The sequence below is a fragment of the Oreochromis niloticus genome, linkage group LG23, assembly GCF_001858045.2.
Source record: "Oreochromis niloticus isolate F11D_XX linkage group LG23, O_niloticus_UMD_NMBU, whole genome shotgun sequence".
Taxonomy (NCBI): domain Eukaryota; kingdom Metazoa; phylum Chordata; class Actinopteri; order Cichliformes; family Cichlidae; genus Oreochromis; species Oreochromis niloticus.
In genome coordinates this window covers 43,496,906-43,508,773 of record NC_031986.2, presented here as the reverse complement: position 1 = coordinate 43,508,773, position 11,868 = coordinate 43,496,906, and the positions used below count along the sequence as shown (strand labels likewise).

General features: G+C 39.8%; 1 protein-coding gene and 1 long non-coding RNA gene across 4 annotated transcripts in view; one reads left to right on the top strand and one right to left on the bottom strand.

Annotated features, from left to right (window-relative positions):
- acot11b (acyl-CoA thioesterase 11b) overlaps window positions 1–10,378 on the top strand; it is a 10,871-nt gene extending 493 nt beyond the window's left edge. The window contains exons 2-17 of one of the 3 annotated variants that reach the window (XM_025902970.1): window positions 282–434; window positions 1,125–1,323; window positions 3,551–3,620; window positions 4,065–4,125; window positions 4,220–4,321; window positions 4,425–4,560; window positions 4,640–4,793; window positions 5,508–5,627; window positions 5,782–5,920; window positions 6,067–6,122; window positions 7,146–7,212; window positions 7,326–7,409; window positions 7,661–7,794; window positions 8,904–9,134; window positions 9,303–9,429; window positions 9,569–10,378. In XM_025902970.1, the coding sequence (XP_025758755.1) occupies window positions 1,134–1,323; window positions 3,551–3,620; window positions 4,065–4,125; window positions 4,220–4,321; window positions 4,425–4,560; window positions 4,640–4,793; window positions 5,508–5,627; window positions 5,782–5,920; window positions 6,067–6,122; window positions 7,146–7,212; window positions 7,326–7,409; window positions 7,661–7,794; window positions 8,904–9,134; window positions 9,303–9,429; window positions 9,569–9,727 (1,830 nt within the window). In that variant the 5' untranslated portion in view covers window positions 282–434; window positions 1,125–1,133 and the 3' untranslated portion in view covers window positions 9,728–10,378. Of the gene's footprint in view, window positions 1–184; window positions 435–1,124; window positions 1,324–3,550; window positions 3,621–4,064; window positions 4,126–4,219; window positions 4,322–4,424; window positions 4,561–4,639; window positions 4,794–5,507; window positions 5,628–5,781; window positions 5,921–6,066; window positions 6,123–7,145; window positions 7,213–7,325; window positions 7,410–7,660; window positions 7,795–8,903; window positions 9,135–9,302; window positions 9,430–9,568 lie in introns of those variants that run through there. The other 2 variants (XM_013266724.3, XM_005479115.4) reach the window with 2 other exon arrangements.
- LOC102083212 (uncharacterized) lies at window positions 7,634–11,868 on the bottom strand. The gene is made up of 3 exons (XR_001223443.3): window positions 11,782–11,868; window positions 10,910–11,006; window positions 7,634–7,759 (listed from the first exon to the last, which is right to left on the bottom strand). It is a non-coding gene; the product is annotated as an uncharacterized LOC102083212 (long non-coding RNA).

Below are 11,868 nucleotides of genomic sequence, written 5' to 3'. Positions count from 1 at the left end.
GTTTACGCCATTAGTATTTTTCAAGAGTTTCATTAACGTTTTAAATGTAATCTGCAAAACACACACATACAAAGTTAGTTTTAGTCTTTATTTTTTTCAGCTACTTATAAAATGATATGTATTACGTTTTTCTTGAATATCGATTTGAATCTCCCAACTTAAAGACCTGGACTCTAATTCCACCTTAAATACTAAAACCACTACGGGGACGGTCTCTCTCCCTCTTTCTCCCTCCAGTGGCGAAACCTTTCACGAAACCCGTGTTGTATGTGTTTATTCAGTTGCCGTGTTATTGAGGAATGGGTGAAATGAGAAGAGCCACCGCTTCGGGGTCGCTTTGTGCACTTTTTCTGTCGACTTCGTGTTTTGCACAAGACACTCTTTGGCACTAAACGGACTTTCTGTCGACTTCAGCTTCAGCAGGAAGTTTTCAAGTGAGTAAGCAATTTTCAGTCGTTTGTTTACAACGTCATTGGCGTGATAGCTGTCACAGGATAACATATTTAAATGCTGAAATATTAAATTAAGTGAGACACTCATTTCAAATGTTGCGTTATTTCTCTACAAATGTATATAGGTCACTACACCCCGGTCATTGATAACTTAAAAGAGTGACAGGTGACTAAATGGAGCAGTAGCTGTGGGCAAACACTTCTATCCCACCAAATACTTTCCATGAATGCCCCCTTTAGTGGCATGCCCAGAAATAGTTTGCGTGATAGCGACTTTTAAAAAAAGACGAGTCTCAACCTGTAATTTTAAGAAAGGCTACATGTAAATTAGCATAGTTTTAGAGCACTTCCTAAAATGCCCCAGAGTTTTAATTTCATAAATATGCATTTCTGCTCCTGATCCCTGAGTAAGGGGTGAAAAAAAAAAAAAAAAAAAAGTTGAGCAATACAGAGGACAAACCTAGCCTAGCTGCAGATTATTTAAAGCTTAAAGTCTTATGCTGCAGTGCTGGACGAAATCAACCTGCAGTTTTCAGGTTAGGTTCTAGGCTTGTTGACTTCACAAATGTTTATAGAATATCGCATTTGTTCTGACTTGAATCATATCCATCACGTCTGACACCAAATGTTCTGCTGTAACTGTTTCTTTTTCTGTATTTCCTTTCTGTGGAGTTGTGAGATATGACTTCAGAAAATAAAGATTCAGACACCATGCCGGACCCCCTGCTCATCCAGGAGAGTGGGGAAGTGTACAGAAACCCCACTGAAGTGCAGATGAGTCAGATTGTGCTGCCCTGTCATGCCAATCACTGTGGGGAGCTGAGTGTTGGACAGCTGCTGAAGTGGATGGACTCCACAGCCTGTTTATCTGGTAGGAAAGGATCAGAAAAACTCTCACATGTACAGTTTAATCGGAGATTCTCTTCTCTGATGCACCTCATTCCAAATGCAGATTAAAGCTGCAAATAAAGGCTAAATGATTGCATTAAAATTCTTATGCGCTTTCTGTAACTCTGCTTCTGGCAAGTCGCTCATTAACTCAAACATTTGAATGCAACTGCAACCTTGAATACAGACCATGGTAGCACCATTAACCATCCACCATCATTTTAACTGAAGTATTGTAGGTGGAAGTAATGGGCATGAGTTAGAGTCTGATCATTGAATTTTTTAAACATGTTTGATGCTGTTTGTTTTGTAATCGCTGTCACACCCACTATAAATTTCAGTCATGCTACATGAATGCTCATATTACAGTGCTGATTTTCTGCACTTTATGGAGCAGGGATATTTGAAAAAAAATACTCAAAGGTTTCAGTGTACCACGAAAAAGTGAAACTCGGGGACTCATAAATTCTGCTCTTGCTACATACAAGTCTGAGGGCCACTGCTGCAAAAAGCTCTGTCACCCTTAGTGCTGCAGGCCCTTATCACGTGACCTCGGGGATCTGCTGGTGATGTATGGGTGTAAAAGCTCTGCTTGTCCATGCAGAGCTTTAACAGTCAAAACCAGATTGTTAAAGTGGACTCTGAAATTAAGAGGGGGGGGGGAGAACTAGAAATGGTGTGACATGTTAGTACTTAGAAGACTTTGACGCTTTGCAGCAGCTTACTGAACAACCTCCAAACGTTCCAAGGAAGTTTTGTTAAAAAAAATGACAAATGAATTACAACAATCCAGACATGATTAGATAAAAACAATCTCCAATTGTGCCAAATGTTTGGTTTTGCAAAGTGTTTATGCTGGATGCCATATGACGCAAGCCCAAAGGGATCTGTACCTCTTTCCAGGATTGAACTATGGAGCTTTTATTTTTTAGGCAAATGTGTAAACCACTACACTATGGAGCTACTCAATAAGCCACTCTCCCTATAAAACTTAGTATTTTGCACATACTGTATACCTACATGTTAGGGCTGCACGATTAATCGTTAGAAAATCGCGATCTCGATTCATACTTATGTGCGATCTCATTTCCAAATGACAACGATTTAAAAAAAAAAGAAAAAAAAAAAAAAAAAAAAAAGACAACGACGATTGTACCGCATTTTGATCCAGGACGTAATCTGCATGAAAACAAGCGCTCACCCTTCCTGCTCAACAAATGACATGGGCGGAGCCTTAGTGATACAGAAGCTGTGCCGTGATGCTCAAATTGGTAGGGAAAAAACAACGGAGAGCACGTCAGGGATGACGAGAAAGTAACAGGAGAAAATTTGTGCCGGTCAACCACCCAAACATCAATAACGGGAACCTTATACAGCCCTTCCCTATACACGTCGAACTCCCGCAGGCTCAAAGAAATTACGGAGGCTATCACTTATCACCTGACCAAAGATATGGCTCCCATCAACACTGTGCAAAACGAGGGATTTAGGAAAATGATCAACACCCTAGACCAGGGGTGTCAAACTCAAATACACAGTGGGCCAAAATTCAAAACTGGAACAAAGTCGCGGGCTAACATTAATATTTATTGAAAAAAAAATCTTCCAGATATAAGAATGAATCTTTTCTTATGGACTCAAACAAGTTTTGCTGAAAAACTGAATATGGAACAAGCAAAGCTTAATACTAAACGTTATATATATTATATATATATTAGCTGTATAATACCAGTAGGCCAGCTCTAATAGTAATTTGGCATGGCTTCGCGGGCCAAATGTAATTAGGCTGCGGGCCAAATTTGGCCCGCGGGCCAGAGTTTGACACCTATGCCCTAGACAAACGCTACACAGTGCCGTCCCGCAACTATTTTTCTATTGTTGCACTACCTGCTCTATACACGCAGTGTCGAGCAACGGTGGAGACAGAATTTCAAGCAGTACAACATTTTGCGGCAACCACAAAATGTGAGGCATTTATTGTTTTTATTTTTATTTATTGTTTTTATGTTCAGTTTCAACTGTTACGAAGTTGATGTGCAGTTAATAAGTGCAATAAATATTTATATTGGAAAAGAAAATCGTGAGAGAATCGTGATCTCAATTCTAGGCAAAAAAATCGTGATTCTCATTTTATGCAAAATCGTGCAGCCCTACTACATATGCTTTCTGCTGCACTGCTTAATGTTTTTGTGTAATCTCTGATCTTCCAGCTGAGAGACATGCAGGTTGTTCCTGTATCACTGCATCAGTGGATGACATCCATTTTGAACACACCATAGGGTAAGGTATTAATCTTAGTACTGACTGCCAAGGTTTAATTCAAACTGAGTAATGACTGCAGAGACAACACATTGCATGCAGTGCCAGGAGAGGAGAGAAAAAAGGGTCATTTTGGGATAAAATGTCAACTTGAACTCAACTTTTAGTAAAGTTTGAAGGACAAATGCTACTAAACAAGAAAGACAGTTTTATGGTTACAAATCATTAGTTATGATATTCTCCATAAATCTTGATTTAATTTTATTTAATCGTTAAAAATAAGAGGTGACTCATGAAAATATAATAAACATTTCTTTCCAATTCCAGATAGCAAAGTGTCATGGCCAAACATGCCTTGCTGTTGACTGAAAATTATGTCTCATAGCATAGAAGTTTCACAGTATGTGCAGTACAAATACTTCTCCTTGTTGATAGTAAAGAGTGGCATCTGTGTCTCTCCTCCAGGGTAGGAAAGGTTGTTAATATCATCGCAAAGGTCAACAGAGCCTTTACGTCCAGTATGGAGGTTAGCGGGTGGCACTCTGTGCTTTTGGGATATTTAAACTTTTTATTATTTTAGGAAAAGAATATAATGACTTTAGTGATTCTTTTCATCTCAGGTGGGCATTTTAGTGACTTGCGAGGACCTTTACACTGACAGGCAGTGGAAGGTTTGCCACGCCTTTGCCACCTTTGTTGCCAGAAGGACAGAAGCTGGGAAGGTAAAGAGCACGGATCAAAATATGGGCAGAGGGGGATTTTAATAAATCTGATTTAACATCTCTGGCTTTTTTTTTTAATTTGTTTTTTGTTATGTCCTCACAGGTACAGCTGAAGCAGGTGATTCCTCGCACACAAATGGAGCAGATGGAGTACAGCCTGGCAGCAGAGCGGAGGAGGATGAGGCTCATCCACGCTGAGATTATCACAGACCTACTGAGCAGCAGCACAGCTCAGCTGGGTACAGACATAAGTCTTTATAGCACGCGGCACTTAAAAAACAGATTCATTAAACGTCCTTGTTTTTGTGCACTCATCAGGAGAATGCCAGGAGTATCAGGACGCTGTGCCAGCTGAGCGGACACGTGTTGAGAGTGTAGAGCTGGTGCTTCCGCCCCATGCCAACCACCAAGTCAGCACTTTTGGGGGCCAGATTATGGCCTGGATGGAAAATGTGGCTACAATTGCAGCAAGGTATGCACAAAGCTTTTATATTTGTATACATATAATTTTTTTCAAACAGCAAAAACATTTGCTAGAGTTGGATAAGAGCTACACTCATTGGCCACTTTATTAAGTACACCTACTGTAAGAATGGTCCAGAAACAGTAAGATATCACATGAGCTTTAGTTCCCTGGATGAAAATCCACGGTTGATGAAAGCATCCTTTAAACAGCTTACTCTACCTGAGTATTGATGCTGTGTGCTCATCTTCTGATTACTGCTTTCAGTAGGATAACGTGGCACTGAGCATTACAATGAGTTCACTGGACTCAAGTGGGATCCACAGTCACCAGATCTCAATCCTACAGAGCACCTTTGGGATGTGGTGAAAGGGTAGATTTGCTTCATGAATGTGCAGATGCTATCATGTCAATATCGACCAAAATCTACAAAGTTTTAAGGCAGCTCTCAGGGCAAAAGGCGATCCAACCTGGTACAATGAAGGTGTACCTAACAAAGTGGCCAGTGAGTGTGTATTATTGTCATGTGTGTTTGGTGGAAGTAGCAGGTACTGCCACACAGATATGTGGCTGGTGTCGATATTCTCATCTAATTGCTGGAAAAAAGGAGATTGAGTTTCCAAAAGATAAACTGTTCTTCGTTTGACAAAAGTTTATTTGTAATGAGACCAAACAAATCCAATCAAAACAGTTTTTTTTCTTTTTCCTTATATTTCGATGTAGTCGCCTGTGTAACGCTCATCCAACCCTGAGGTCCATAGACATGTTCCATTTTCGTGGCCCATCTCACATCGGCGACCGACTGGTACTGAAAGCTATTGTTAACAATGCCTTCAAGCACAGGTGAAGCGACACATTATTGCAAATGTTTCAGAAAATAAACAATTCATTAAATATTTAACGTTCTAATTTGTGATTATAACACTTGGAGTGCTGTTTGCTGGATGCATATGTTTTCTTTAACCCGCATTCCTGTCCACATTCCTGCGCACACTAGCATGGAGGTGGGAGTTTGTGCTGAGGCCTACCAGGGTGGAGAACCTCTGCGCCACATAAATAGTGCCTTTATGACCTTTGAGGTGCTGGACAGTGACAGGAAACCATGCACGCTGCCACGGATACGACCTGAGCCTGTGGTAAGTTATCCGAGTGACTTATTTCTAAATTTTTAGAGGCCCTTAGAGTCAGATGAAGGGCAAACTGAAAATAAACATTTTTTTTTAACATAGTGTACACAGTATACATATTAAGAATTTCAGTCTTAGATCATCTCGTTTTACAGGATGGAAAAAGACGCTTTCAAGAAGCTATTGCCAGAAAGAAGATTCGCCTTGATAGGTAAGTATCTTCTATCAAGAGGACCTATTTTTGTGTCATCTTATTTTCTGTCATATTTACATTGTTAAAGTTATGGTTCCTCATATTTTGAAAAAGGCCGAAATTTCAAATAATGAGGCCGGTGTACATGCAATTATTCTCGATGAGCCAAAATGTCAGGCTTTGGAGTTCTTTAAAGACTCAAATATTTTCAGTTTTTGTCATCAAAGGAAGGCAGGTTTACTCTTAGCTCTGTTTAATGTCTCTGAGAGTAGATATCTCCAGTATCATCATTCCAGTCCACGGGTCTGCATATTGGATCGAAACCTTCAGTTTTTGAGGGGCAACGAACCAGAGGAATGTTGGCTTAGCAGGAAGTGAGCTAAAATGGCTTTTTTTTTCAACTCAGGGGCTGCACAAAGGCCCAGCACAGAAAAACTAAGAATTATTTTTGTACAATGCAAAGCTACTCTTCTACAGTAGAGTAGTACAGCTCCCTTCTAAAACAATTACGGTTGTTTTCTGTTTATGTGTGAGAGTAATGATTGTTGTTTATTGCAGATCGTTTTGTTGACAGCGTACAGGTTAGGCTATTTAATGCTTTGCAATAAATAAATAACCAATATTTCTAAAAGAGTCACAATAAATCTATTCCCTTAGTAAATTAGTTAAATTACATTTTGAACCTTTTAAATCGTGTTTGTATGCAAACATGTTGTTAATCATGATGCATTATAAAGCAGTGGAACTGAAACAGTCTCATCACTGGATTTACTTTTTGGTCATATGACCGAATCCATTGTTTACAATAGTTTGCAGGCGCTAATGACTTGGCAGACCAATGCATCACGGCTGAGCAGACTTTACTGCAGACTCGAGCAGGCATAATGAGTTCATTGTTCAACTCTAAAACAGTGCAATCTTTATTCCTCTGTTTGATAACATAATGTGTTGGGTCATTGCTTGAGTAAAAGTGCTTGTGTTTTTGGTCTTTCTGTAGTTCCCTGAGCTACAGTACATCATTGCTGTACTTCATGTTTACAGGAAATATATTATCTCCTGCAAGCAAACTGAAGTGCCCTTGTCTGTTCCCTGGGATCCAAGTAACCAGGTGTTTGTTTGTTTTTTTAAAATTTTTTATCTAATTTTATTTTTGTTTTGTTAACCGAGACACTCTGAGCTCGATAATGCTACTATATACAAAGTAACGCTTTATATTTTCAGATGTACCTGAGCTACAACAATGTCTCAGCGCTGAAATTAATGGACAACAGGAACAACTGGGTGTTGGCTTCGGAGAAAAATAAGGTCACAAATATTTGCATATCTATTCAGGGTATAGCTCGTTGGAATTTCCAGCAGTTTGCATGGTCATAGTGAGGTGCTCAAAATATGGGTTATAGTGTTTTATGTAGATTCTTTAATATTGCAGAATAGGTCAAGAAAACTTTGCCCAAAGTTAGCATAAGTCATTCCAGGAGCATGTATAATCACCAGAAATGAATGCTATTTATAGACACTGAACCTGCCTCCTCTTTGTGGATGTCTTTAATTCATAGGTCAGATTGTACACACTGGAGGAAAACCACATGCTGTGTTTCAAGGTGGAGATGAACGTCAGAGTCTCGGCAGAGCAGACGTTCCACCTACTGTCAGACCTGAGGAGGAGAAAGGAGTGGGACCGGCATTATGAGTCAGTACTTAGACACATTTGGTATTTAGCAGCATCATCTGAATCAGTGAACCTTACAGTGGCTGCAACAGCAGAGAGGCTTATATTCCCCAGGAGTATTTATTATTAGAACAACTGCAAATGGAAACAGGAGCAGGGGAGTGGCTAAAAGTGGGGCCTGGGGTGGCACTGCCCCTTCAATAATTGTGTTGTCATATAAATGCAAGGGAGTGAGAGTGGAGTTCAGATCCTTTTACTGAGGAGAAAAGTTACTCTAAATATAACTATAGAGTGTTAGATATCACAATGAGGTACTGAAAGCTTATGCTCAGAACAATAAATGTTCTGAGAAATGACAACCCCCCCCCCATAGCTCACAATGGTATAGTCCACTGACAATTCCCCAAGTAATTTATTTCATAAAAAAGAACTGAAAGCAAAGGATGTGTGAAACCTTTTTCCTTACTTCTACCACTTGAAAAACACATTTTGTGTGATTGTACCACTCAAGGCTGATTCTTGCACTTGGGGCGACCATATGGTTTTTGGAACAGCCACATCTTCTAATGCATGTTTCTGGAGGCAGGAGGTCTGTGCAAAGTGGAAATTATTATAAATCACCAAATTTAACCAATTTCTAGCAGGTTTGGTTTGATATTTATTTCTGACAGAATGTTCTGATTTCACATCTCCCGCTGACAGGTACTGGGTTGCCACCTTTGCCACGCTATTTAAAAAAATCTTGGAAATCCCCCTGACCAGGAGGGTAATGTTAGATACAGTATTATTTCCATATATTTCCAGCACATAGCCAATGTGGCTGTATGGAAGATAATCTTAGTTTATTGGACAGACTGTTTAATGCATTACTGGTCCTCCTACATCCTTTAAACAAATACAGTAAACAGTGTGGCTGACAAACTGTTACATTTACATGTAATCTCTCAATCTTGTTCCATTATGGGGTAAAAACATATGTAACTCTTTACTGCAATACAATGAAAACTAACCCACTTATATTCACTGGATATTCAAAATAAACTCAGTGACATAACCGGATTGTTTAATGTGACATAATGCTCAATAATCTAAAAGCTCTAAACATCCACATCACTGGGTTTCAACTGCAGGGAGTGTGAGGTGATCAACCAGGCAGATGAGGATGACACCATCTATCGCGTAGCTACACCCTCTGTCACTAAAGGGGGGAAGGGGAAGGACTTCATCTTGCTGGCATCTAGACGGAAGCCCTGTGATTCCGGGTGTGTTGATATGACCTTGCTTGCATCACGTGATAATTTCGCACTTCATTTCAACAAAACTCTGTGTGAGTTAAAATGTCTTGATGCTCAATCATCCAGGTGAGGAAATCCCAAAAAGCTGATTGAACAGAACCAAATTTTTGGGAAAAAACTATGTGCTTCTTGAGTTTCTATTCCACTTATTAACCAGTTATGGTATTACACTCCCTGCTTCATGTTTGCATTTTCATAAGTTGTCATGACGCTCTCTGCCTTTGTCCATCTCAGAGACCCGTATCTGATCGCTCTGCGTTCAGTCACTTTGCCCACTCACCCGCCCACGGAAGAGTACACGAGGGGAGAGGTGCTCTGTGCTGGCTTCACAATCTGGGAAGAGTCCAGTTCTGTTACCAAGGTTAGCCAAATGAAAGGGGCACAAACGCAATCTGTAGTTGCTGCGCTGCATTTTTATGCTGTAGCTTTAAACAAGTCACCGCTCCAAAACTAAAGCAAAAAATGGAAAGGGTTAATTATCAGTGATTGCTGTGTTTCAGATCACCTACTACAACCAGGCCACACCAGGTGTCCTCCCCTACATTTCCACAGACATTGCGGGCCTCTCCTCAAGCTTTTACAGCGCCTTTTCGGCCTGCAGCCAATTCCTGCTGGCCAACAAGGATAGCTTGGCTGCTCTGCCACCCTCTGCGCTGTGACACAAGTATTACCACAGTCTACTGAGACAACAAGAAGCATCAGGAGGAAAGAACAGGATCAGCCCTCTTTGTTCATCCCATTTCTTGTAAAGGTGCTCACAAAAGCCAGTAAAGTCCAACGTTAACTTTGAAACGCTGAGATTATAAAAGGCATTGGATTTGTAGAAGCTTCTACTTGTTTGCACCAGTAGTAATGGTGCAGTAACAGTACACTATATTTTCGATGTTGGATTTGAATCCCCTTAGAGCCTAAACCTTCTGTGCAATATTAATTTATAGATTAATGGATCACTTTTTGGTACGTAGTTTTAAATATTTAACGGAATCTCATTGTTTATCTTTAGACAGCCATGTTTTTATTGGCACTGCCAGTTGTTACAAAAAAAAGAAAAATTGAAATGTTCAGTTTTCTTTGTGTATTTTGTATCACCTCGAATAAAGTCTGAACTGTTGATTAAACCTTTGAATGATGAAGCTAATATGTACATTTCATGTGTAATGATGCTGTATATTTTTTCTAGTCCACAATGTATAGTTTTGCACAAATGTAATTGAACTGATTGTATCATATGTGGACGCTTGATGGTCAAGAATCTTAAATCTTGAGCTGTTTTGATTGAACTGAAACAATAAACTTAAAATGTGATTGTGCTTATTTGAACTAATTTATTGTTGCTCACTTCCCGCTGGATTCTTGACCATTCTTTAATGAACAGAAAGAAAGTTGGAGGAAACAATAACTCACAGTATTCCACTGTAAGCTTCTAGTGTTGTAACACCTGCACGGGGCCAGCAAAGTAGAAAAAAAAGGCGTCTGAGTGAACAATCTGATCTGGCAGGAGTCGGTTATGCTGGTTTTCCAGGTATTTTGCTTGAGGCACAATCATTCTGTTATGCTCATGCTAGTTTCCAGGCACTAAATAAAGGGGTGGGAAAAAAACCCAATCTGCATATAAAACTGTGTAGTCTGAACCGTAGAATTTCAGGAAATTCTGTAGCAGACTCAAACAAAATTGTGAATTTCAGTAAAACAAATGATGCAAAGATTCCTGGATTATTATCTTATTACAGCTCAAAGCTAACTGCTCTGCAGGGCACTGAAATTTTTGACATTTGCTGTCCTTGTTTCAGATTGGGGAGCTACCAGCATTGTTGCTGTGTAACAGTAGAAATGCAGCATACCTCTAACCTGTATCCTGAGCCTTTATGTCTCCATCAGCTCCTCACACCTCATTTGGAGCAAGCATCCATCCTCTGGATGAATCTCTTCTCCTACAGACTGGCGTAACAACACATGTTGGATCTCATGTCAGCATTTCTGGATGAAGGATGTGATGTTTCCTGAGTGCACAGTATTCAACCAAAGCATCTCCTCAGATCACTGAGGAGTTGCTGTTACGATTATAAATACAGATATTTCCATAGCATATGTTCCTTTTTATTATAATTATGTTTGTATTAATTAATCTACAATTTTGTAGAGTAATATGTAGCAGTAATTTTTGTTTATCTTTTAAGAGACAAAGATAACCAGTCCTTTAGTTTTCCTTTAGCCTAATGTCAAGACATTTTTTAGCAACCAGTCTGCGTAAATTTACACATGTTATCTTGGAGATATAGGACTCAATTTGTTTAATGTTAAAACAACTCAGCGGGAATGCAGCTTGTATGGTCAGTGTTCAGGGCAGCAGGCTATCACTCAGGCCAGAAATAGGTGCTTAGTATCGATCCTGGTACTGTTGTGATTTTGAGTGAGTAGAAACAACTGAAAACAACTTAATGTACGGTGTGTTCCTGCGTTGTGTCTGACAGTGAAAGGTAAACAGAAAGTAAATAACTCTCCCGCTCCTATAACCAAATATAAACAGTTGGGACGAGAGTTAGCTCAACCCACTACAACATCCAAGCTAACAAGACGTATCTGTTAACGCTAGCATTAGCAGTGCCTATACACATACGCAGCACTCGAGTACCACATATTCACAGCATCTAGTAAACACAGGCGTAATTATGACAACAATGAACTAAAACACACGCTCGTTGAATGGACTTACTTTACTAACTCAAGGGCTCCGACTTCATCCTGCCCATTGGATAGCGCAACGAGCCATGTGACCAAACCCGGAAGTAAGAGACTGTCA